Source organism: Pseudopodoces humilis, chromosome 18 (genome assembly GCF_049639895.1).
Source record: "Pseudopodoces humilis isolate 2021_Gansu_Grassland_sample_001 chromosome 18, ASM4963989v1, whole genome shotgun sequence".
NCBI classification, from domain to species: domain Eukaryota; kingdom Metazoa; phylum Chordata; class Aves; order Passeriformes; family Paridae; genus Pseudopodoces; species Pseudopodoces humilis.
In genome coordinates this window covers 10,559,423-10,584,362 of record NC_142217.1, presented here as the reverse complement: position 1 = coordinate 10,584,362, position 24,940 = coordinate 10,559,423, and the positions used below count along the sequence as shown (strand labels likewise).

Genomic DNA, 24,940 nt, shown 5'->3' with positions numbered 1-24,940 from the left:
AAGTAGATGACAAATTCGTCATGATGAAGAGAAACATTAAAAAGAAACGATTTTTTCTTTCCACTCTGAAAGAATTTGAAAATGTTACAGTGATACTTATTGACAAGAATATATCAATGTGCTGCTGATACCCACCACAGGACAAAGATTTTTTTTATTAATTTCTCTTTTATTTATTTATATGTATCTAAGAGTTGTAGTTACACTTTGGTTTTGGTTTTGGGTTTTTTTTTTCATTTTTGCTCTTGTCGTACTCTTGCCCACTCTTTGCTCCTTAGAACATTTCTCTGAGTTTTCCCAGTAATTGTCTTTGGCAGATCCTGAACAAACTCCACCTGAAAGGCAAAAATATGTCCTGGTTAAGTTCCCAGCTGAAGGAAAGACATTCATTATGCCTGGGGATAAAAGGATGGGAAGCTGCACACCCAGTGCTGAGATGATTATATGCTGACTGAATGCCTTGCCCATTTGAGCTACTGTGAAAACTCCAGGATTCCAGGATGAAAGAAAGACTGGCCCCCCATGAAGACAATTTCATGACCATTGCCTCCCTCTGGTCCTTCATAGCACACACTGCCAACCAAGGCTACAGCTGCAACAAACCCTGTCATCTGCTTTTACTTCATTCAACTCTGGTTGGAGTGTTTGTCAGAATGCTGTTGAAAAACAGCTGAGGCAGGACAAAAAAATGCTCAGTTTCTGGTACAATGAGAGAACCTGTCCTTTTTTGTCTTTTTTGGGCTGTACTTACCTTCCTTGGATACTTGTAAGGAGCAGTCACCTTCTTGACATGTTGTTGAAGCTCATGAATTAATTTTTCTGGATCATGTGATTTAAAAGCAGGAGCTAAAACAATGAAGGCTTTGACCACCTGTGCCACAAAAAGTAAGGGATTCTGTTAACTTCCAGAGGTGGCAATAAGGGGATACATCTGTTGCCAAAAGCAAATGTCAAATTTCAGAATGCCAAAATGTGGCATTCTGGCATTAATTTCCCTTTTCATTAGCCATTTATAACAAAATTCTGTGCTATGAAGGACCCATTTCAGAGCAGAGGATTTTTTCTGTATTTCCAGCTTTTTTCCCCCTTAACGTTATATGGTATTAAAGCTGAAAATCTCACCCCATTTGCTCAAAGAAGTGTTGCAAAGTTGGAAAATATAAAACAAAAATTAAACAGTCTGGATGTCATTGCTACAGTGTACTAAGTGACAAAACAATAAATAAACAAATTTTCTTTGCTTAGATAAAAACATGCCATTATTAGTCTGAAAAGCCAAACTATTTTTCCACATCAAAACCTTTGCAAGGAAAGAAATAATTCTGATATTCTAAGACTTATTAATAAATGGCTTTAGAAAAATTTAGCCCCTTTAGTTTCAAAACTCTGCAACATATTGAATTCCAAAGAACCCTAGTACATATAGGGATATTGATGTTTAGAATAAAAGGCATTTCTTTCTATATTTCTTTTCTATTTTGTTTTACCTCCCCTCTCTCTGGGTCAGGACTGCTGACAACAGCCACGTCTGAGACTGCTGGGTGCTCTATCAATGCACTCTCCACTTCAAATGGGCCAATGCGATACCTAGGGGAGCACAGAAACAGCTCAGCCCCAGCAGCATGGGCCAGTCCACTGGTCTTTCCAGGCTGCATTTTGTGGGGCAAAAACGAAATGCCTTACCCAGCAGAATTAATGATATCATCAGCTCTTCCAACAAACCAGACATATCCCTCTTCATCCATAACGCCTCTGTCCCCAGTGAGGTAAAAATCTCCACGCACAGAGGCAGCAGTTTTCTCTGGATTATCCTGGCAACAATCAAACATTTCCAAAAAGTATCTTGCTGTTACTGAATTGTAATGCATTTACTTTGCAGTGATGCTAAAAATGATAAAAATACTTTTCAAGTTGTTCTCAAAATGAGTGTGCCCAATACTGTTTTATATTTTCAACCAAAAAACCCTGAGCCATGTTAATTAGAAGTTTGATGCCTGAAGTATGTGACAGGTGGAAAAGAGCTCTACACTAAAGAGTGTATGTAGAGATTTGCTCTATAGAGAAAAGGCTGTGCTCTATTGAAATGCCCATCTATCACAGCAAATGTGTAACCCACAAAAACGTAACCCATTCTATCCAGGGAATTGATTTATCATTGCAGGGGGTTGCCACAATAACCTCCCATCAAAATAAACTTTTTACCCTTAACCTTCATTATTTGCATTGACCTGTAGGACTTCTACATCCAGTGAAACCTCTTGGTTACACAGGAAAACACTTTGTCAACAGAAAACATAGTGAGAACCAGAAGTTATAGAATTGAACTTAAAGAAGTTTCTTATCCCACAGTGAGCAATATATTTTACAGGTTGTTGTTTGAGGATGATAAAAATATGTAAAAATTATGGGGGTTCAGAAGAGGATTAAAAACACAGATAGGTCCCCCAAAGCTTATTCATTATGATAGCTCAATTGCAGGGGACAAAAATTTTAAGTTTGCCTGATTCTACCGTTTTCTTAAAAATGACCTGCACCTCAGCACCGCCACCACTGTCAGGTTCAAAGTTCTCAAGTAACCCAGTGAGAACTTCTGAGGATTCTGCATGGAATTCTGCTCCTGGCAGAACTTTGCCCTGGGCTTCTCCTGAGGCTCTCAGCAGACACAGACACAGCCAGTCAGGCTCACCAAGTACTCGGAGAACAGACAGAAGGGTCGTGTGGGTTTCACTCGGATACCAATGGTGCCCTCTTCTCCTGCAGGCACAACAGCCCCATGGTCATCTACGATCTGCAGAAAGGACACACAGCAGGAGTGCTTTGATCAGCTCAGAGGAACATCTGCTCCAGCTCAGTGCAGGGCACAGAAGGGACACAGCCAGCACTGCCTTACTGTTCTACCCACAACTGCCACACGTCCACGTACCTGCACATCATAAGGGGGAAGAGCTTTTCCCAAAGAGCCAGGTTTAATTTTCATTCCTTTCATATTGGCACAGATTCCCACCTGAAGAATAGATTTTTAAAAATTGTTGCAACATCTTGTAAATCTTATTATTGTTTGTGTTAGACAGGGCTCCTCTTTGTGACTTTATTGTGACAAGGGCTGAATCAGGACCACAGCTCTGTGGTTCTTGAGAACATCAGAGAGGCATTGAGAGGCATTTCAGGTCAGACCTGAGTGAGCTTGATTTTGTTGAGTCTGAGCCAGTGGGTTGTCCTGCAAACACTTGACTTCGCAGGACAGCAGATGTGAAATTATTACAGATCTTATTTCAATAATGGGACAATTAATTTGGGACCATTTCAAGGGCAAAATAAGAGAAGGCCTGAGATCTGAATCTTAATAGCTTTGTTAATGTTCACTTACAGAGAAGTCTGGGAAATGAGCTGGTTTAGCATTTGCCATTAAAACCTCAGACAGGCAAAATTGATAGATGGAGCACATTATTTTTCAGGTTTTTTTTTTAAGTAAAGATGACAAAGGGATCTCCTGCAACTTATTTGATCTGAAGTGTCACTGGCATGTTTATTGCAAGGATCCAAACCATTAAAATATGCAGCTTGCTGATTCTAGAACTATATAATCACAATTATACAAAGCTGGTTGGTTTTTTTTTTCAATCATGTAAGTGCTTCTTACCTTTTTCGTTGATTTATCAAGGACATCATGGCTCTGGTAGTGTTACCTTTGAATGGGTATACTGCAAGAATTAATGCAAACGTACTGTTTCACTCTGGCCATAACCTTCATGGATATCCAGCCCTGTCTGGATTTTCCACTTTGCATACACTTCAGGATTGAGTGCTTCCCCTCCAGTTACACAGTGTTTCAGACTCGGGAACTTGTAGCTTGAGAGGAAGAGCAAATGAAATGATTCTCTTAACTCCTAAGAGCAGTGGGCAACCTTAACTGATAAGACTTCCTTGACTTTCCAAGGTCACCTAAAACTGAAGGAAAGACTGAATAGGAAGACAGAGCCTGAGCTCTCTCCCTGGCTTGGCTTTTGTCAGGATGAAAGACCTATGTGACAAGAATAAGTACCTTACCAAAGACGTGAAAACTCCTTACAAACCCATTCTCACAATCTGGGTATTTTACAGAATAACAAACTGGTGGGAACAGCTACCAAATAACTCTCAGCATGTGAAACTCCTCTAACTGCTCCCTTCATTCTCAAGCATGCAAGAACAACTCCACCGTACTCCTGATCCAATGCTGCCTAAAACATTGACTTAAATAGAACTGTGTTCCCTAAGTTCAGAGGAAGTGACAACTTAAAAAAACCCTCCATTGTTTCCTCTGTGCTGCCTTTTCAAGGACCCAGTCCTGACACCCAAGTAGCACACTGTGTGACTAATTATTCTCACATTTCAAAACTGACAGCCTTCTTTACTGAGAGCAAGCTGTGCTAGTTAGGTTTCCTTTAACTGAAAAAGAGAATTCAGGAAGCTAAGGAAGAAAGCATCCAGAGCTGTCCCAGCATTACAGCCCAGCCTCCCTCCCCTCCCTGCTGTACCTGCTCACATCATGTTGGACCAGCATGCGGAAGGCGGTGGGAGCCGTGCAGAAGGCGGTGATGGGGTATCTTGAGAGTGTCTAGAAAAATAGGAAGTTATTTATTTGAAAAGAAAGTGTAATGCTGGGTCTGACCTTGTGAATGTGCAGGTGATGAACACAATTTACATGCTCAAATGTCTGCAAGATGAAAACCATAAAAATGCTGTAGCAGGCAGTCCAACTCCTGTAGAAAATATGTAACTTTCTGTCAAAAAAAAGTCACTCATGTAAGTGAAGGACTGGTGAGACCAGTAGTTCCTATTAAGGTTTTTTTGGGTTTTTTCAAGATGTCTGTGTCCCAGGCTCAAGCCTAATTAGTGATAGGGAACTAAACCAGAGCTTTAAAACTAAACTAAACCAGTATTCTTGGGAAAATGAAGGTTTCTGTCCTGCACAAGAGGCCAGTGTTGAGGAGAATCGTCCAATTGAGTGGTTTTGAAAAATAGCTGGGAAGAAGAATAGGCATTCTGGTACCTTTGGATTGCCTGGGATGTGGGGATTACTCACCTCTGCAATAACTTCTGGTTTAAACTGTGGCATATTGTGTACAAAGACACAGGATCCACAGATCCAAGGTGAAAAAACACTGCCATAGGATGATTTTGCCCAGCCAGTATCAGAGGTATTCCACATTATATCTGAAGGAGTCAAGTTCAACCAATACCTGATGAAAAAGCAGAGGTGGAAAAAACTTTCAGGGAAAGTAAATCAGTACCAAGCCCCAGATTTAACCTGAAGTGTAACTTTTAAGGTATAATGACACATCCTGAGGTTGCTTTGGTTCTCAGGGAAGGTTCACTTGACTTCCTCCAGTGTGGCTGTAGGGACAATTTCCTTATTGCTCCTCTGCTTTCAGCCCTGCAAGTGATACAACTCTGCACATGATGAGTTCCACTGGACCTCCTTTTAATAACAAGGGTTTTACAATAAGAGGGGAAAGATGAGGAAGATGCAAATCCTTCAGTCATGAAATGCCTACATTTACTGGAATTTTATGGTCACACGTTCAGTTTAATGGTGATCAGTCACTTAATCAGGACCCTGGGAGGAATTGCAAGGTCAAACCTGCCAGTGGCTGCAAATCCGATGCCGTAACTGCTGTGGGAATGCACCACCATTTTTGGGAAGCCTGTAGTTCCACTGGTAAAATACGCTATCATTGGGTCTTGACTCCTCGACTTGACACACTGATGGTCAGCAGATGCAACCCTTTGGAAGAAATGGCATATTCCAGTCACTACATGAAGTTTTCCACCAGGAAATCAGTGTTTTTAATGTTTAGGAATACAACAGGAAAATTGCCCCAAATTATATGATCTTACTAAAAAAATAGTTGCATAATATATCACAGGGAAAAATTAGAAAACACATTTTGCCTGTCACAAGTACACTCTGAATCACAAGGCTGAGGAGCAAGAAGAAGGTGAAGGACCTGAACGTGGCTCCCAAAACCTGGGTGGCATGAATCTCTACTTAATGCAGTGTAATCTCAATGCTGTGCGTTGAGAGAGAAATGTAACTCATTTGTATTTTGAAAATTACCTCCACAACTCAGCAATGCCACCTGACTGGTACAGCTCCCTTCACCTCACAGGCGTGATGGGGAAAGAGCTGGATACTCACGCAAGGAGTTCTTTGAGGTTCAGCCACCCATCCCTGCTCCCTTGGCCTACAATGAGTTTACTTTTCAGGAACTGGCTGCCAGGCAGGACAGATTCCACTGCAGGTGCCAGTGTGTCGTTGGTAATGATGCACTTGGCCTTGGAAGCTTGGAGTCGGTATGAGATATCTTTGGCTGTTAATTGGGATGTTCCTGGAATAAAGACAATTCCTGGAAAAAAGCAAGAAGTAATTGAGAAAACTCAGCATTTCCCAAAGCTACTTGATTATGTCTCTCTGTTGATGCTGATTTTATCCATCCTGGATGTTTAGCAGTTTAAAAGCAGAGCAAAATAGATATGTTGAATTATTAATGATTCTAATCATATACATTCTTCCATTATGAATTCAGCTGCCTTACAATGTTTGTGGTCAAGTCTGGCCTTAGGTTGCAGCTGTTCAACCCTCACTGGCTTCACCTGAGGATGAGTTTGACTGGACCATGTCTGGCCCTGTGGTTGCTGCGTGGGTGTTGCCAATTCTCCTAGGCTACAGATCAGTTGTAGAGGTCACAGCAGAATATTCCCATTTGCATTTTCTTCACCCTGATCTAATCCATGGCTTGCACCCTCTATTTGCTTTCTCTCTGCACCCAAGAAGTCAGTGAGTCCCTCACCTGCTCGCATGCAGGCCACATTCAGGAGCCACCACTCAGGAACACGAGGCAGAATTGCTGTAACTCTGTCTCCTCTCTGCAAACCACAGGCCTCAGAAAGTACATTGGCTGCCTTCCTGGACAGAGAGCCCAGCTCCTGAAAGCTCCACTTCACCTCCTCTCCCTCGTCATTGACCCACCAAAAAGCAGGATTTGCTGGTTTTCTTCCATCCTACAACACGTGAGAAGATATTTTAATAAGACAAACCTCATAAGGTTTCTCTTCAATATAAAATAACTCCTAACTAAACAAATAATTCTTGGCAATCACTCTCTTACAGCGACACTTGTATTTCTGATAAACAAAATAAAAGGTTGCTTTCCACTCTGTAGTTAATACTGTCCAGTACCCATGAGGAAAACCAATTTGTATCATCTGAGATTTGTTCCACTGTGTCCTTGTTTTGGCTGGAATAGAGTCAATTTTCTTACTAAGTCCTGGTAAAGTGCTGTGATTTATGAATTTAGGATGAGTGTAGTGTTGAAAACACACTGATGTTTTAGTTGTTGCTAAGCAGTGCTTACTGTAAGTCAAGGATTTTCCAGTTTCCCACACTCTGCCAACAAAGAGGTGCGTGAGAAGTTGGGAGGTTTCCTAGACAGGACAGCTGACCTGAACTGTCCAAAGGGATATTCCACACCACAGGAGGTCCTGCTCAGTTTATAACCTTGGGGGAAGTTTGATGGGAGGTGTTTAGGGATGGGCTGGGCATCAATCAGTGGGCAGTGAGCTACTACTACTGCTACTAATATGATCATGATTATTATTATATCTCAATTCTTAAACTGTTCTTTCCTCAACCCATGGGTTTTACCTTTATTTTCTCCTGATCCTCCTCCCCATCCCACTGGGGAGTGTCTGTGTGTGTGATCCAAGGGCTCTGTGGTTCTTAGCTGACAGCTGGGTTTAAACTACAACTCAGAGTCTATAAAATAAAAGACAAATACTACCTTTTCCAGTTGTGCCCACTCGTCTAAGACATCACTTGCAAAGTTGAAGTATTCTGGCAGTTCCTTTTTATTCTGGATTATAGATACATAGTAGGAAACAATCTGAGATGTAAGAAGTCTGTTGTTTCCATGGAATGATCTGCAAGGTGACCTGAGAATCCACAAACACTGAGGAATCCAGGATTTAATAAATGTTCTCATGATAAATGATGTTTTATCAGACAGTGAGGGGGAGAATCAGGTGCACACCTAAAGAATCAGTCACCTGGAAAGAAAGAAAATACATTTAAACCGATCCAGTTATTGGATGCTGTCGCATGTATGATGTTGGATGAATTAATGCAAACCAGTTTGAATAAAAAGTTGTTACACACCTCCTCATTTGATGCCATGTTACCTGTATTTTTGTGAGTATTTAACATTACAGTATGCAGAAGGAATAAGCACAGTCATCTTGAGGTTAATAAAATTGATAGCGATGTTGCTATGAATCCAATAACAACAAGAAGAACCAACAAAACAAACAAATCTTGAGATTATCCAGACAATCCACTTAGGAGCTGATGGGTTATTCATTGAAGCTACTCAGGCCTGTGGGAACTGAACCAGCTGGGACAGATAGTGGCTTATCTCAGGTGACTTGTACATAAGGCATAAACTTGAGACCTGGGAGGTGGGATACTGAAAGGATGGAAATTAGGATGCTACTGGGATCATTCCATAATAAGCCATGTCCCTGGTTCATGTTCATGATTGGCCCCCCGTCCCCAGGTATCCCTAAATATTGTGAAGTTCGCCACACCCCCTGGTCTTTGTATGCAACCCCTCAGACCATACAGCCCCTGTGATCATTAAAATTTATCTTTGGGCATTCCATTGTACCCATCCCAATTTATTCTGCCACGCACAACCCGGCCAAACTGGATGAGAGGTCACAGAACCCCACTGCAATATGTGGCGCCTGAACAGGGACTCTCATATTGAGACCTCTAAGGGGCTCAGTTTTGCTGGGTCTTAGCAAACCGATAGGACTCTGTGCTGGAATACATCACCAGGCCTGATGGAGAAGCAAGAGACCTTTGGAGAGGACCAGTTGCCTCGGACAGCCCTGCATGGAATGCAAGTGAGCAGAGAAAGGGGACCTTCTCATCACACCTACCACCAACTGGGAGGACACATCCCACACAATCCCAGCTTAGCAGGATGGGACTAAGGTTGTCCAGTTTAGAATAATGGGATGTATATGGATGATTTAAGGAACTTTTAGCAGACCATTGGAAGGAGGTTAAAAAATGAGAGCTGAAAATTCTATTGAAATGGGTCTTGCAAAATTCTCTGGCTGCTTTAAACCCAAGAGGAACCACTTCACCACCCCAGGACCTGGTCCAGACTGTGGTACCTTTTCCTCAGGATTTTGGGAACTCGTTGGGGTAAGACTGCATGACTTAACAACGAGGAGGGACCCTCAAGCCCTTCGCTCGAAAAGCCCAAGAAAAGCAGTGCAGACTCCAGTCTAAAACCACTTTCCCAAGAAACCTGAGGGCACCCCTGCCCCACTGTAACCCTAACCCTAACCAGACCCGAGTCTGCTTCTAATCCCTCTAACCCTGGGTTAAGAACCCGAGAGCGGAACCCATCGCTGACACAGGAGCCTGGGCAGGCTTTTAGCAGCATTAGCTACTCCTGCCCTTTCGTGTTCTCGTCCTTCTCACTCCTCTGTTCCCCTAGAATGGTATACAAAGTAGAGAAAGCGAGACTGTTCGAGTTACTCTGCTGCTTTGTATTCTCTTCTGCCTACTACACCAAGAGTCCAAGATGGCGGCGACAGCTCCCTTCCCACTCCTCTCTCCCGGCATGTCTGATGACCCATCACCCCCATTCTCTCAAAACAAAGCCGGCTAACACCTCTGCTCCTGTCCCGCAGCACACCCGAGCCATGTTTCCCATGTTCCCTCACCCAGCCCCACCTCGGTCTCCCTCTTCTCGCCCCGGGTCCCGCCTCCGCTCCGCCCCTCAGGGCAGGGCTCGCCCCGCCCCTCAGGGCAGGGCTCGCTCCGCCCCCTCGGCCTCGGGCCCCGCCCCTCCCCGGAGCCACGCCCACGCCCTTCTGAATCAAATCCCTTTTCCCGGGAAATTTTTGTGACCTGAGTGAAGTTGCAAAGTTTTGCCCTTTGCCCCAGGATTTTAAAGCTCATTTTTCAGTCTTTTACCCCTTCTCCCATGTCTTCAATCCTAACTCTTTATTCTCACATCTTTGGTGCACAGATCTCAGCACTGATCACATTTTATTCCTCAAGAAAAAGTTACTTATTTACCATTGGAACTACTGCCTTATTCCTTAGCAGAACTTTATATAGTAAAATTTAATCTGCCTGTCATGCAAATTAGTTCAATTACCCAGAGTTTAACACAACTTAATCTTTTCAGTGATATCTGCCAACATAAACAATCTGGATGCAGACTTTTCCCCCAGAACACATATTTTGTCAAAAGCAACAGAAATTTGTGGTGCTTTCCACACTCCTTGGGCATTGTGGCAGAGAAACATTGACCAGTTGTAAACAATATTTAATCACTCAGGAAGATATTTCTCCTTTCTCAGTCTGCTCTAGTTCTGTGATTTAGCTTTAACTTGCATATTTCAGAGCATTACAATGACAAAATCTACACAAAGCTTATGAGAGAAAGAGGAGGAACATAATATTTATAAATATTTAGGTAAATAATACTCAAGACTGACAAGATGAAACATTTGAAGTTTAGGATTCCCAAGTGCTCTACAAAAACATCTGCCAATAAGACTGTGAGAGCCTTCGAGTTTTTAGCACTTTCTCACCTGCTAATATGGAGGTGAAAATGAAGACAGAAAACCGAGGAAAAGACCGAGTAATGGCAAAGTTCTAAGAATGAGTAGTGAGAATCAGAAATTGTTATTCCTGATTTAATACCATTTGCTTTGCTCAGTGATCATCAACACGAGGAGTTCAGATAAGTAACATTTTCCTGACCTGTCTGCTGTGGACAGGAGAGATCAGAAGTTGTTAGGAGAGAACCTCTTCATTCATTTCACTCACCTGTTAGGACATGTTTCCCATATGAGGCACTGTAAATATCAGCTGCTCCCTGGAGATGTGAAGCCTGAGCACTCCTTCTCAAAGGTTTTGGAGTGAAACCTGTCTGACTTTCTTACTCACTTCTTCTGGAGTAACGAGAACAGAACGTGGCACAAAACAGACCAAGCAGCAAAGCTCTTTCTGTGGAGTAACTTTTTTCCTGTAATCATTTACACTACTGTTAATTATGCATAATTTGCACCTTAACCTAGAGCACTTTTTCCTCAACTTTAACCATTTAAGTAGATGACAAATTCGTCATGATGAAGAGAAACATTAAAAAGAAATGATTTTTTCTTTCCACTCTGAAAGAATTTGAGAATGTCACAGTGGTAGGTTTTGGATGCTAATTAATTGCTGATACCCACCTCAGGACAAACATATATTTTTATTAATTTCTCATTCATTTGTAATTTTCAAAGCCTTGTAGTTTAACCCATTTTTCTAAAGGAAGCTGTTTATACAAATTGCTGTAAAAAAAATTAGACCTCTGTATGCACCTGAGTCTGTCTATCTCTCTCCCATTCCACACTTTGAATTATTTGAACTTCCTTCCTTTTGAAAATTTGTAGGTCAGTGGCAAAAATGGTTCCAGTGCCACATATCCTCAAGAATGTTTTCTCCTTTTTCTTCCACAGTTTGTTTTTCCTGGTGTTGTCATTCTGCTTTTTCTCCTCATTTTCCAAATCTGTTGCTGTTGTCATGCTCTTCCCCACTCTTTGTTCTTTAGAACATTTCTCTGGATTTTCCCAGTAGTTGTCTTTGGCAGATCCTGAACAAACTCCACCTGAAAGGCAAAAATGCTCCCTGTAGCCAAATAACTTGTGGTTAAATTCCCATGTACAACAAAAGATGTGACAACACCTTTAACACGGGGTGGCTGGTGATAAACAGATGGGAAGCTGCACAGCCAGGGCTGGAATGGTGAAATTCCTGACTACACATTGTAGCTACTGCACAGACAGCACTTGCAGCAGGCGTACCACGATCTCTGGGAGTGCTTCAGCTTTCAGGACAGGGGGTTACTGGTGTCTTTCCTAGGGAGAAGAGATGGATTCCAACCCACTGATGGCAGCAGGAATTTCTGTTTTGATTTGGCAGTGTGTCAGAGGAGAGCTCAAGGTAGAGCTGATTAGAATGGAATGCCTTGCCCATTTGAGCTACTGTGAAAACTCCAGGATTCCAGGATGAAAGAAAGACTGGCCCCCCATGAAGTAAAATTTCATGACCATTGCCTCCCTCTGGTCCTTCATAGCACACACTGCCAACCAAGGCTACAGCTGCAACAAACCCTGTCATCTGCTTTTACTTCATTCAACTCTGGTTGGAGTGTTTGTCAGAATGCTGTTGAAAAACAGCTGAGGCAGGACAAAAAAATGCTCAGTTTCTGGTACAATGAGAGAACCTGTCCTTTTTTGTCTTTTTTGGGCTGTACTTACCTTCCTTGGATACTTGTAAGGAGCAGTCACCTTCTTGACATGTTGTTGAAGCTCATGAATTAATTTTTCTGGATCATGTGATTTAAAAGCAGGAGCTAAAACAATGAAGGCTTTGACCACCTGTGCCACAAAAAGTAAGGGATTCTGTTAACTTCCAGAGGTGGCAATAAGGGGATACATCTGTTGCCAAAAGCAAATGTCAAATTTCAGAATGCCAAAATGTGATCTTTTTCTTTAATTTCCCTTTTCATTAGCTGTTTGTTATCAATTGCTGTGCTATGAAGGACCCATTCTGCAGCAGGAAAATTTGCTGTTTTCCACTTTTTTTCTTATCTTTATACATTATTAAGCTTTCAAAAAAATTCTAGTACAGAAAATAAAGAGGAATTAAAATCTCACCCCATTTGCTCAAAGAAGTGTTGCAAAGTTGGAAAATATAAAACAAAAACTAAACACTCTGAATGTCATTGCTACCATATGCTCAGTGGTGAGCAAAAAATAATCAAAATTTCATTACTTAGACAAAAAGATCACATGATTAGCCTGAAAAACCAATTTTTTCCCCACATATAACCCTGCAAAGAAATAATTCTGAAATGGTAAGATCTGTCAAAGACACGGAATTTTAAAATGTTAGCCCACCTAATTTCAAAAGCCTGCAACAGTGAATTCCAAGGAAGCCTAGTACATAAAATGAAGTAGATATTTAGAATAAAAGGCATTTCTTTCTACATTTCTTTTCTATTTTGTTTTACCTCCCCCCTCTCTGGGTCAGGACTGCTGACAACAGCCACGTCTGAGACTGCTGGGTGCTCTATCAATGCACTCTCCACTTCAAATGGGCCAATGCGATACCTAGGGGAGCACAGAAACAGCTCAGCCCCAGCAGCATGGGCCAGTCCATTGGTCTTTCCAGGCTGCATTTTGTGGGGCAAAAACGAAATGCCTTACCCAGCAGAATTAATGATATCATCAGCTCTTCCAACAAACCAGACATATCCCTCTTCATCCATAACGCCTCTGTCCCCAGTGAGGTAAAAATCTCCACGCACAGAGGCAGCAGTTTTCTCTGGATTATCCTGGCAACAATCAAACATTTCCAAAAAGTATCTTATTGTTAGTGACTTGTAATGTATTTACTTTGCAGTGATGCTAAAAATGAACAATAAAATTGAACTCAAAATGAGTGTCCTCAATACTGTTTTATATTTTCAACTAAATAAACAGAGCCACATTAGCACCTTTGTTGTGGAAACATATGATACATCGACAAAAGCACTTTTTATGTAGAGATTTCTGTTCTATAGAGAAAAGACCATGGTCTATCAAAATACCCATCCACCACAGCAAATGTGTAACCCACAAAAATGTTTAACCCACTCTGTTCAGGGAAATTATTTTTCATTGCCGGGGGTTGCCAAAATAACTTCCAGACAAAGGAAACATTTTTCTCTTAAATGTCAGGACCAAAACACAAATGAGGTGACATGCAGAAAAAACATTATCTGACCTTCAGGACCTATATATCCAATGTAACCTCTTGGTTACACAGGAAAAACTCTCTGACAAGAGAAGACATTGTGAAAACCTGAAATTACAGTATTGAACTTAAGAAGATTTTTATGATATAGTGAAAAATGACTTGGTGCAGGTTGTTGTATGAGAGTGCTACAAGCATATACAAATATTATGGGGGTTCAGAAGAGGATTAAAAACATAAGTAGGTTCCCCAAAGCCTATTGAATATGGCAGTTCCAATACAGGGGAGAATATCTTTGGGTTTGCCTGATACTTCTGTTTTCTTAAGAATGTCCTGCACCTCAGCAGCACCACAGATGAACAGTTGCTTAGATGGACCTTTGACCTGAACCAAAATGTCCCATCTTCTGGTGGGTTTTCTTAGCCTGGTTTTGCTTTCAGTGGGTAGAGCATCTCCACTTGAACAGTGGTGTTTGATTACATGTGTCGCTACCTCAGAGCCCTGTGATCATCTGCATGTGAGGGGTTTGTGCTGTTGATCTTGTGCACGTTGTGTGTGACAGGCACTTGTACACAGGTTTCTCTGACTGCAGTGCCTGCTGGAATGTGGGTACCTCTGACAGTGGTATGAGGGAATAAAATACCTGAGCCTTGGAAAGCCTCCCTGAGTTCCTGATGTATAAGAGTAGAATTTATGGGCTTTCTTCAACAATGTTTAACCAAAGATAGGAATGGAAAAGAGGGAAAAGAGTGATACTCTGAACATGAAGTGCATGGCAACTGCCTGGTAGATATCTGGAACAAGGTTCATGTTGCATTTTGAAGCTACACTTTGTCAGTCAGTCTGTTCCCGGAACTATGCACTGATCAGGTTCAAAGTCCTCAAGTAACCCAGTGAGACTTCCTGAGGATTCTGCATGGAATTCTGCTCCTGGCAGAACTTTGCCCTGGGCTTCTCCTGAGGCTCTCAGCAGACACAGACACAGCCAGTCAGGCTCACCAAGTACTCGGAGAACAGACAGAAGGGTCGTGTGGGTTTCACTCGGATACCAATGGTGCCCTCTTCTCCTGCAGGCACAACAGCCCCATGGTCATCTACGATCTGCAGAAAGGACACACACAGCAGGAGTGCTTTGATCAGCTCAGAGGAACATCTGCTCCAGCTCAGTGCAGGGCACAGAAGGGACACAGCCAGCACTGCCTTACTGTTCTACCCACAACTGCCACACGTCCACGTACCTGCACATCATAAGGGGGAAGAGCTTTTCCCAAAGAGCCAGGTTTAATTTTCATTCCTTTAGTATTGGCACAGATTGTCACCTGAAGAATAGATTTTTAAAAGACTTTTTAAAATTATTGCAACATCTTGTAAATTTTATTATTGTTTATGTTAGACAGGGCTCCTCTTTGTGACTTTATTGTGACAAGGGCTGAATCAGGATCACAGCACTGTGGTTCTTGAGAACATCAGAGAATCTGGGATGTGAGCTGCTTTAATATTGTTCATTAGACCTCAGGACAAATTGATACCCAGAGCAAATAATCTATTTTAGTTTTGCTTTTGAAGTAAAGATGGTGAAGGGTTTTACTACTAGTAATTACATTTATTGCAAACGTACTGTTTCGCTCTGGCCATAACCTTCATGGATATCCAGCCCTGTCTGGATTTTCCACTTCGCCAACACTTCAGGATTGAGTGCTTCCCCTCCAGTTACACAGTGTTTCAGACTCGGGAACTTGTAGCTTGAGAGGAAGAGCAAATGAAATAATTTTCTTAACTCTTGACAATAGCAGTAAATAGACTTAACAAAACAGCCTCCCTCAGCTTTCCAAGAAAGTACACCTAAAACTTCACAAGCTCTTTTGGAAACGACAATCATCCTCTTATGCACACCTGGGATAGACTCCTAGATTGCTTGAGTTGCCACTGAAGATGATGTGATTTATCTCAGTGTCACTAGAAGGAGGTTTTTCTGCTGGAAAACTCATGAGCAAAGTGTTTCCTTGGGAGAATTGAAATGAAAGGAGAAATCTGAATAAGCACATCAGATGTGTGTGGAAGGCTGAGTTATGTGCAAACATCCAAGATCAGATATAAGAGAGAATTTTCTAGAGCAGAAGGAAGGACTGAATAGGTACATGGAGGCTGAACTCTGCTAAACTTGGGTTGGCTTTTGTCAGGACCTGTGTGACAAGAATACCTTATCAAAGATGTCAAACCTCCTTGCAAATCACTCCTCACAATCTGGATATTTTACAGAATAACAAACTGGTGGGAACAGCTGCCAAATAACTCTCAGCATGTGAAACTCCTCTAACTGCTCCCTTCATTCTCAAGCATGTGAGAACAACTCCACCGTACTCCTGATCCAATGCTGCCTAAAACATTGACTTAAATAGAACTGTGTACCCTAAGTTCAGAGGAAGTGACAACTTAAAAAAACCCTCCATTGTTTCCTCTGTGCTGCCTTTTCAAGGACCCAGTCCTGACACCCAAGTAGCACACTGTGACTAATTATTCTCACATTTCAAAACTGACAGCCTTCTTTACTGAGAGCAAGCTGTGCTAGTTAGGTTTCCTTTAACTGAAAAAGAGAATTCAGGAAGCTAAGGAAGAAAGCATCCAGAGCTGTCCCAGCATCACAGCCCAGCCTCCCTCCCCTCCCTGCTGTACCTGCTCACATCATGTTGGACCAGCATGCGGAAGGCGGTGGGAGCCGTGCAGAAGGCAGTGATGGGGTATCTTGAGAGTGTCTAGAAAAATAGGAAGTTATTTATTTGAAAAGAAAGTGTAATGCTGGGTCTGACCTTGTGAATGTGCAGGTGACTAACAAAAGAGGCCAGCTTTGAGGGGAATCAATCAGTTGATTGGTTTAAAGTGCCTTAGGAGAGGAACAGGCACACTGGAAATTCTGCAAAACAGAGCCTTAATTCATGTTCATATCATACTCTGATTACTGGCCCGTACTCAGCCTGACCCCAAGGCAGCTGGAAGTCCATACCTGTAGTGAGGTTTAGGTTCAATATTGGACAACATAGCAGTTGTTGTCCAATATCTTAACCAAGATCTTCATATCCTGCATCTTTCTGCAATTGTCCTCTACACTCGAGCCATGACACATGGCCTAACCAGGAGGGAAAGCTCTTGCTCCTTGAGCTTAATGGGGACCAAATGGAGGGATGATTCCTTGGGCTGCGGGAAGTGCTATCCCTGCTGCTGCTGAGCAGTGGCACTCATGGCCTGGAGCCCAGTTTGTTTCCTTCATTTATGTAAAATGGAAATAAACATCACAGTATAAAATATTAAGCTTACCTTTGCAATAACTTCTGGTTTAAACTGTGGCATATTGTGTACAAAGACACAGGATCCACAGATCCATGGTGCAAAAAGACTGCCCCAAGCTGCTTTTACCCAACCAGTATCAGAGGTATTCCACATTATATCTGAAGGAGTCAAGTTCATCCAATACCTGATGAAAAAGCAGAGATGAAAGAAATGCTGCAGAGAATGTGAGAGACTCAGGCCCAGGTCACAGCAGGAGGCTTCCATTAGAAGATGTGGTGTCAGCAAGTGGGGCTCTGTAGAAAGTTTGAGAGAGCTGAAGAGTCTTAAATATTCTCTGATTTCCCTTTATTCTCTCCTGCTTAATATTTCGAGCATTTATTTTTCTCGGGAGCAGTGCAAAACATTTTTGTCTTGAGTTGCAGAATCTAGAGGCCACACAGATCATTTGGAATAGGCTTTCCCCACCTGGTGCAGTTGAGACATCAGCTAAGTCACAGCTCATTTCTCCAGGAAACTAAACAAGTTGCTTCTCTGGACCCCTGACTGTCAGCTTCCAACTCAGAATGCTTTGGGAAAGTTATCCTTTAACTTTCAAGATGAGGACGATACAAGATCCTACAGTCATGAAATGCCTCTACATTTACTGGAATTTTATGGTCACACATTCAATCTAATGGTGATCACGTCACTTAATCAGGACCCTGGGAGGAATTGCAATGTCAAACCTGCCAGTGGTTGCAAACCCGATGCCGTAACTGCTGTGGGACTGCACTGCCATTTTTGGGAAGCCTGTAGTTCCACTGGTAAAATAGATCAGCATTGGGTCTTGACTCCTCGACTTGACACACTGATGGTCAGCAGATGCAACCCTTTGGAAGAAATGGCATATTCCAGTCACTACATGAAGTTTTCCACCAGGGCAACAGCATTTTTATTGTTGAGGAGTTCAACAGGGAAATTGCCCCAAACAGAGTTATCTCACTAAATAAGAGGTAACACAGGTAAGAACAGTCAGAGAACATTTTGCTTGTAACAAGTGTGCCCTGTATGCCATAACATTTAAGATATGAGCAACTACAGAATATTTCAGTGACTTTGCCACTGTTTTAGCAAGGGCACTCTAGGTGCTGATTATGGAACAGCAGCCAGAAATCAGTGTCTGCCTCACACAATCAAAAACCAGCCCCCAACTTGAAATCAATAACTAAGATTATTATGCCAAGTACATTGGTCTTATTGCTAATAATATATAATTTATGTTCAAGAGACTGATGAACAATTCAGATCCTCTGAGTTACCAGGAGAGTAAAGGGAAGAAAGAACTGAGCACCAAGAGCTGGCAATGTATATTTTCCCATTTAATCAAAAGCAATTAGAATGGGCTCTAGCAGACAAACTCAGAACAATTGTTTAGAACTCTGTGTGCTTGTCTGATGATCACAATAGAAGCAGAGAGCTTCTAAAAGCTGGCATGCTGCGAAGTGAAACTGAAGGACATAAAACTGATTCCCAAAACCTGGATTGGACAAATCTCTACCAGTGTTATCACAAAACAGGAATCTGACTGAGGGCTGCAAAAACGTAATTCATATGTATTTTGAAAATTACCTCCACAACTCAGCAATGCCACCTGACTGGTACAGCTCCCTTCACCTCACAGGTGTGATGGTGAAAGAGCTGGATACTCACGCAAGGAGTTCTTTGAGGTTCAGCCACCCATCCCTGCTCCCTTGGCCTACAATGAGTTTACTTTTCAGGAACTGGCTGCCAAGCAGGACAGATTCCACTGCAGGTGCCAGTGTGTCGTTGGTAATGATGCACTTGGCCTTGGAAGCTTGGAGTCGGTATGAGATATCTTTGGCTGTTAATTGGGATGTTCCTGGAATAAGGACAATTCCTGGAAAAAAGCAAGAAGTAATTGAGAAAACTCAGCATTTCCCAAAGCTACTTGATTATGTCTCTCTGTTGATGCTGATTTTATCCATCCTGGATGTTTAGCAGTTTAAAAGCAGAGCAAAATAGATATGTTGAATTATTAATGATTCTAATCATATACATTCTTCCATTATGAATTCAGCTGCCTTACAATGTTTGTGGTCAAGTCTGGCCTTAGGTTGCAGCTGTTCAACCCTCACTGGCTTCACCTGAGGATGAGTTTGACTGGACCATGTCTGGCCCTGTGGTTGCTGTGTGGGTGTTGCCAATTCTCCTTCTAGGCTACAGATCAGTTGTAGAGGTCACAGCAGAATATTCCCGTTTGCATTTTCTTCACCCTGATCTAATCCATGGCTTGCACCCTCTATTTGCTTTCTCTCTGCACCCAAGAAGTCAGTGAGTCCCTCACCTGCTCGCATGCAGGCCACATTCAGGAGCCACCACTCAGGAACACGAGGCAGAATTGCTGTAACTCTGTCTCCTCTCTGCAAACCACAGGCCTCAGAAAGTACATTGGCTGCCTTCCTGGACAGAGAGCCCAGCTCCTGAAAGCTCCACTTCACCTCCTCTCCCTCATCATTGACCCACCAAAAAGCAGGATTTGCTGGTTTTCTTCCATCCTACAGCACGTGAGAAGATATTTTAATAAGACAAACCTCATAAGGTTTCTCTTCGATATAAATCATCCTTGGCAACTAGTCTCTTGTAGAGATACCCATCTTTCTGATAAACAAAATAAAAGGTTGTCAATACAATTCAGTAGCCATTAATAAAACTGTATCATCTGAGATTTGTTCCACTGTGTCCTGGTTTTGATGGGATAAAGTAAGCACTGCTTAGGAACAACTAAGTCAAGGACTTTCCAGTTTCCCACACTCTGCCAACAAAGAGGTGCATGAGAAGCTGGGAGGTTTCCTAGACAGGACAGCTGACCTGAACTGTCCAAAGGGATATTCCACAGCACAGGAGGTCCTGCTCACTTTATACCCTGGTGGGAAGTTTTTTGGTAAGTGCCAATCACTGTTTGGGGACAGGCTGGGTGTTAATCAATGGGCAGTGGCCAATTGTGTTGTGCATCATTCATCTCTTCTGGCTTTTCTTTGTTGCCCTCTCTTTTTGTTATCTCCCATTTTGTCATTACTATTTCTAGTAATACTTCTACAATAGTGATAATTAATATTAATCTTCTTCTTCTTATATTTTATTTCAATTTTTAAACTTCTTTCCTCAACCCATGGGTTTTACCTTTATTTTCTCCTGATCCTCCTCCCCATCCCACTGGGGAGTGTCTGTGTGTGTGATCCAGGGGCTCTGTGGTTCTTAGCTGACAGCTGGGTTTAAACTACATCTCAGAGTCTATAAAATAAAAGACAAATACTACCTTTTCCAGTTGTGCCCACTCGTCTAAGACATCACTTGCAAAGTTGAAATATTCTGGCAGTTCCTTTTTTTTCTGGATTATAGATTCATAATGGGAAATAATCTGAGATGTAAGAAGTCTGTTGTTTCCATGGAATGATCTGCAAGGTGACCTGAGAATCCACAAACACTGAGGAATCCAGGATTTAATAAATGTTCTCATGATAAATGATGTTTTATCAGACAGTGAGGGGGAGAATCAGGTGCACACCTAAAGAATCAGTCACCTGGAAAGAAAGAAAATACATTTAAACCGATCCAGTTATTGGATGCTGTCGCATGTATGATGTTGGATGAATTAATGCAAAGCAGCTTGAATAAATAGGTTGTTTGAACATATCCATGTTTTCTCTATCATTTTATGTTCCTCCTTTTCTTGTAAAGGGATTGCGCACTGCTTTTCATTAGAATATTTGTCCTCTACTTTGATGAATGACTTTCATATCTCATCTCTAAAATTTCACTTGCCAGTCCTTTTCTCAATATCTATGTCTGGATTCCTATAAATTTTATGTTACTTTGCCTGCTTACAGAAATAAAATGCCACTACTTTTAAAGTGTTTTTTGAGACTATCACCTTGACTTAAAACTGTCTCTGTAATTATGTTATGCCTTAAACCTGCACTAGATGGCGAGTCACACTGAATTTATGCACCAATAAAACGGATGAATTTCTGATTTATTTTCTTATGAGTTCTATTTTCTTTGAGGGCATGGAATAAACACAAAATAGACAGTAAATGAGCAAAGGTGAAGTGCCAAAACTTCCATTTGCTTTGCACTTCAGCTGAAGTGTGCAGCTTGGGAAAAGATACATGTAAAATAAACTTGCAAAGAAAATGCCAACATTTCCAGTTTCTCCTGGTCTTTCCAACATAACATATAGGTACATATAGAAGAGACAGAATGGATAATGCCACATGTTTTTAAAACCCTGAAAACCAAGAAAACTGGATTTTCACTCACAGTTGAATCATCAGATAAACTTGTTTTGAGTGTAATGAGGTCTTTAAGGCTGTACCCATATATCTGAGGGAATTTTTCCCCAATTCAATGAAATCGGCTTTGCTTTTAAACTTTTTTGTGCCATGATGTTGTCCTTATCTAATAGCCAGCAGTCCATAACTATCTCCCAGGGATTCTATGTAGTTACTTTCACCTTTGCATTATTTATTGCAAGTGTAGATGTAGTGAGAGCTTCCAGTGTTCAGTGCCAATAAATAACAGCAACTGGCATCACTCTGAAATCACTGTCTTTGTGAGGCAAACCAGAGAAATTGAGACAGAAGGTGCACATGTGAGGCATGTCTCAATGGTTCTTGATCACATTAGAGTATTATTTATCCTGAATCCAGTGTTTCCTGCTGACTGGACTGTGACTTCTCCAGAGGGCAGCTTTTCCACAACTCTCAAACTACAAAGCACAAAAAGAAAGCCAAAGCTAGCTAGCACTGACAAAGAAATGCACAGAACGTGACCTTATCTGCTTTATGTCTAAAATAAAATATTGTTCTCCACCAGTTCAGTTCCACTAAATCTCACTCCTTTTCTCATTGCAAATCTGTCCTGGCAGGATGGACTGTGGTATGATCCTCCTTTTTCTGCAGTTTCCTTTCAGGACATGGAGGTTAGAAGCCCTTTCCATGATGGAGCCTATTTCCTGGTAGGAGGTTTCCAGGAGGGATTTCAGTTGATGGCTATTTGTTTTAGTGGCAGACAGGGGAAAACCAGCTCTCTCAGCAAATGGTTTTGTCATCCTACCTTTGTTCTGCGAGCCTTAGGCTGTGTTCTGAGCTTAAACATTGCCTGCTCAGCTCAAACAGGCCTTGTTAGTTTTAACCTGCAATTCTGACAGATGCTTTTTAACCTTACTAGTATGTTGCTTGAAAGACATCTTTGTTATGAAGAGAGAGACCACAAAGTCAAATGGGAGACTCTTATCTTTCTGTTTCTTTTTCTCCTTTAGTACCTGATTGCTGAATCTGTATTTATGTGTGATCTTATCTTGCAGGCAGCCTGAATACACAGCTCCTGATTTCATTAGGCACACTCTACAAGTACTAATAGAACACATCTCAAGGTGCATTACAACGCAAAGCTTTTGAGATTGATAGAAAAGAGTTCGCTGGAAACCCAGCCCCACTCACAACAGGCATGAAAACAGATTAAATTGCACCAATATACCCCCCAAGATCCTGTATCAACAGAAAATGGAGGCTTCCAAATCAACCCCCATGATGAACATTCATTCTTTTTAGCGGTGCCCTCCTGAATAGAAAGTCTCCTAAAGGCACGAGGTGGAAAGCATCACTCCCTATTCCTCAAGAAGAAGAAAGAGTCTTTATTGAAGGAATTTGTTCTTGGTTCTACTAATCCAGACCCACCTGTTGTCAAGTCATGTCTGTCCTCCATGCCACTGAAACAACCACTAGAATACCTGGTTTCCTCTATCAGCTACAGCTTTGGGGGTAAGGTTCACAAATTTCAGCAGAGTTTAAGGGTCAAAGATGTTTCTGCTACAACTACAGACTGGCAGGCATTTACAGAAATAATAATTCCTTGGTAAACTGAAGGAATTCCAAAATCTCAGTATTTCTGTAAGATATTTTTTAGAGGTTCTGAAAAGACTGTCTAGGGAGGCCTCATAGTTCACATGCATAGCTGATAGACATCGTAAGGATGAATTGCTACATTTAATCCCTTCAGTTTATTGCACAGAAAATTGTGTTACCACTGAAAACCAATGGTAAAATCTTCTGGTTTAACCCACAAAGTAGAATCTTACTTGAGCTACAACTTGGCACTTATGTACAGAGGGGAGCCCCACAGACAAGACATCAAAAAATTACAGACATTAAAATTACCTGTGTAAAGAAATGAAAGTTTTCCCCTGACTTCAGCAAACTCTCAGTCAAATCCACAATTAGTAGATCTGTAAGTGCAGGAGACAAACAAATATTAAATGGAGGAGCAGCCCTCAAATACTGTCCCAGGTGCCTGACCTGCTTTGTCTGCAGCCCTGACAAGAGAAGGGTGTCTAATTACACCAGCACACTGAATCCACTCGTGCTTCTGTAGGCAAATGTTTCCTCCTGTGCTCTTTCACCTTCCCTGTGGGTTGTTTATTTACAGAAACAGTAAACCCAAATTCTCTATAAATATTTCCCCCCCACAACCACTACTAAAGATGGGGAAGTACTTAACTAATTTAATCTTCCCATGGAAAGGTGCAGTTGCCTCCACTGGTGGTAGACTGTTATCAACCTTATCAGCCTCTTGTTTTGGCTGATAGAGCTGCAGACATTTCAGCAGCAAACCCTACTGCTTAATGCTCCTTTGCTTCTTTCTTTTTCAGTATCTGCATAAAGGCAGGACAAGATGAACACACATACATTTTTCCTTCTTCTACTGTTGTTTCTCAAAGGCTTTCTACCAGCAGACAGCATAAGCCCAAATGAAGCAAAGCTAAAGAAAACCAAGCTCCCCAAAATAAAAAAGGAGAACCACGTCCTCTTGCTGAAAACAAGCAACTTTGACAGAGCATTGAAGGAGACCAAATACCTCCTGGTGAAGTTCTGTGAGTATCAATTTCCACTCCCTTACCCTGGTGGCTCTGCAGAGAATGGCTGATGTTGGGGCACTCACAAATGCTTGTTTTACCATTGTTTTGTCCCCTAGTAGTCCTTGTTTGTTTTGGTTTCCTCCATGTATCTATTTCTGATTGTAACTACAGTAATTTATTCTTTTTCGGGGTAGTTAAATACCAGTCTGCTCCATAAGACAGTGCTGAGTTGGCATACTTTGCTTCCACTGCCTAATTTTGCAAGTATGTGTTTCACAGCAGTGATGGGTAAAACATATTTAAAAACACCCAACCAAACAAAAGTTAATCAGAGAGTGCTTTTCTCCCCCTTACATTTTCATCAGCACTTTGTATAAGGTTTTTGAATGGCATCTCCCCTCTGTGAGCGTTTAGGCTTCAGGGATTGTCTTTTTACAATATTTTTATGTCTGTAGTTGCATTATATTCTTCTTTTTCCCTGAAAGGAGTGCTTGATTAGGTAGAGGCATGTTTGCAGTCCTTCTTTAAGGTTCATGTTCGTTCCTCCTGGGGAGAAAACTGGTGGGGTTTTCGAGTAACTAACTTTGTTATAAGGTCTGGCTATCAAGTACATCACAAAGGCAAAAGCCAAGAAGCGGATTCTTGTGATGTTACCCATCTAAAAGTTCAGATGCTGCATAATTTTCCATGCCACAAACAGGGATCTGCACTGGCCAGCAGCTTGCTGGTAGCAGAAACCCTTTGATCTTCATGAGGCAGCAAAATCTTTGTCTCTGTTGCTTGGGCTTGACCTTGCTCTGCTGAGCCAAATTCCCTGAGCTCAGTGCACATGTCCCCTTAACCTTAAATTACACAAACTGGTGCAAACCAGCCCCTCTTTGGAA

General features: G+C 41.8%; 3 protein-coding genes across 6 annotated transcripts in view; 1 reads left to right on the top strand and 2 right to left on the bottom strand.

Moving 5' to 3' along the window:
- Window positions 1–148: 148 nt before the first annotated feature.
- On the bottom strand, window positions 149–11,568 carry LOC102103002 (acyl-coenzyme A synthetase ACSM3, mitochondrial-like). Its single transcript, XM_088064387.1, has 15 exons — window positions 11,437–11,568; window positions 10,898–11,096; window positions 7,824–8,088; window positions 6,834–7,044; window positions 6,182–6,389; window positions 5,624–5,767; window positions 5,066–5,222; window positions 4,518–4,597; window positions 3,726–3,849; window positions 2,924–3,004; window positions 2,687–2,788; window positions 1,684–1,811; window positions 1,488–1,587; window positions 752–871; window positions 149–335 (listed from the first exon to the last, which is right to left on the bottom strand). Exons 3-15 carry the CDS (start codon window positions 8,022–8,024, stop codon window positions 234–236), a joined length of 1,758 nt encoding a protein of 585 aa, XP_087920513.1. The 5' UTR covers window positions 8,025–8,088; window positions 10,898–11,096; window positions 11,437–11,568; the 3' UTR covers window positions 149–233.
- Window positions 11,306–24,940, bottom strand: part of LOC102106553 (acyl-coenzyme A synthetase ACSM4, mitochondrial-like) — a 21,488-nt gene continuing 7,853 nt past the window's right edge. For 3 of the 4 annotated variants that reach the window (XM_014252663.2, XM_005522931.3, XM_014252661.2), the window contains exons 2-15: window positions 23,359–23,426; window positions 20,457–20,721; window positions 19,485–19,695; window positions 18,830–19,037; window positions 17,866–18,009; window positions 17,168–17,324; window positions 16,529–16,608; window positions 15,474–15,597; window positions 15,094–15,174; window positions 14,855–14,956; window positions 13,327–13,454; window positions 13,131–13,230; window positions 12,376–12,495; window positions 11,306–11,723 (exon numbers count right to left, since the gene is read on the bottom strand). In XM_014252663.2, coding sequence (XP_014108138.2) covers window positions 11,637–11,723; window positions 12,376–12,495; window positions 13,131–13,230; window positions 13,327–13,454; window positions 14,855–14,956; window positions 15,094–15,174; window positions 15,474–15,597; window positions 16,529–16,608; window positions 17,168–17,324; window positions 17,866–18,009; window positions 18,830–19,037; window positions 19,485–19,695; window positions 20,457–20,657 — 1,743 coding nt within the window. In that variant the 5' untranslated portion in view covers window positions 20,658–20,721; window positions 23,359–23,426 and the 3' untranslated portion in view covers window positions 11,306–11,636. Of the gene's footprint in view, window positions 11,724–12,375; window positions 12,496–13,130; window positions 13,231–13,326; window positions 13,455–14,854; window positions 14,957–15,093; window positions 15,175–15,473; window positions 15,598–16,528; window positions 16,609–17,167; window positions 17,325–17,865; window positions 18,010–18,829; window positions 19,038–19,484; window positions 19,696–20,456; window positions 20,722–23,358; window positions 23,427–23,698; window positions 23,853–24,940 lie in introns of all 4 variants that reach the window. The other variant, XM_014252662.2, reaches the window with a different exon arrangement.
- Window positions 23,690–24,940, top strand: part of PDILT (protein disulfide isomerase like, testis expressed) — a 23,530-nt gene continuing 22,279 nt past the window's right edge. The window contains exons 1-2 of the mRNA XM_005523172.3: window positions 23,690–23,721; window positions 23,850–24,071. Coding sequence (XP_005523229.1) covers window positions 23,873–24,071 — 199 coding nt within the window. The 5' untranslated portion in view covers window positions 23,690–23,721; window positions 23,850–23,872. The remainder of the gene's footprint in view (window positions 23,722–23,849; window positions 24,072–24,940) is intronic.

Excerpts from the sequence above, each read along its gene's own strand:
- LOC102103002 (XM_088064387.1), bottom strand. The coding sequence starts at position 8,024 with ATGAGAACATTTATTAAATCCTGGATTCCTCAGTGTTTGTGGATTCTC. Across the intron at positions 7,045-7,823 it reads AGTGGGCACAACTGGAAAAG|GATGGAAGAAAACCAGCAAA; the intron begins GTAGTATTTGTC and ends CACGTGTTGTAG. Across the intron at positions 872-1,487 it reads CTGACCCAGAGAGAGGGGAG|GTGGTCAAAGCCTTCATTGT; the intron begins GTAAAACAAAAT and ends TTTGTGGCACAG.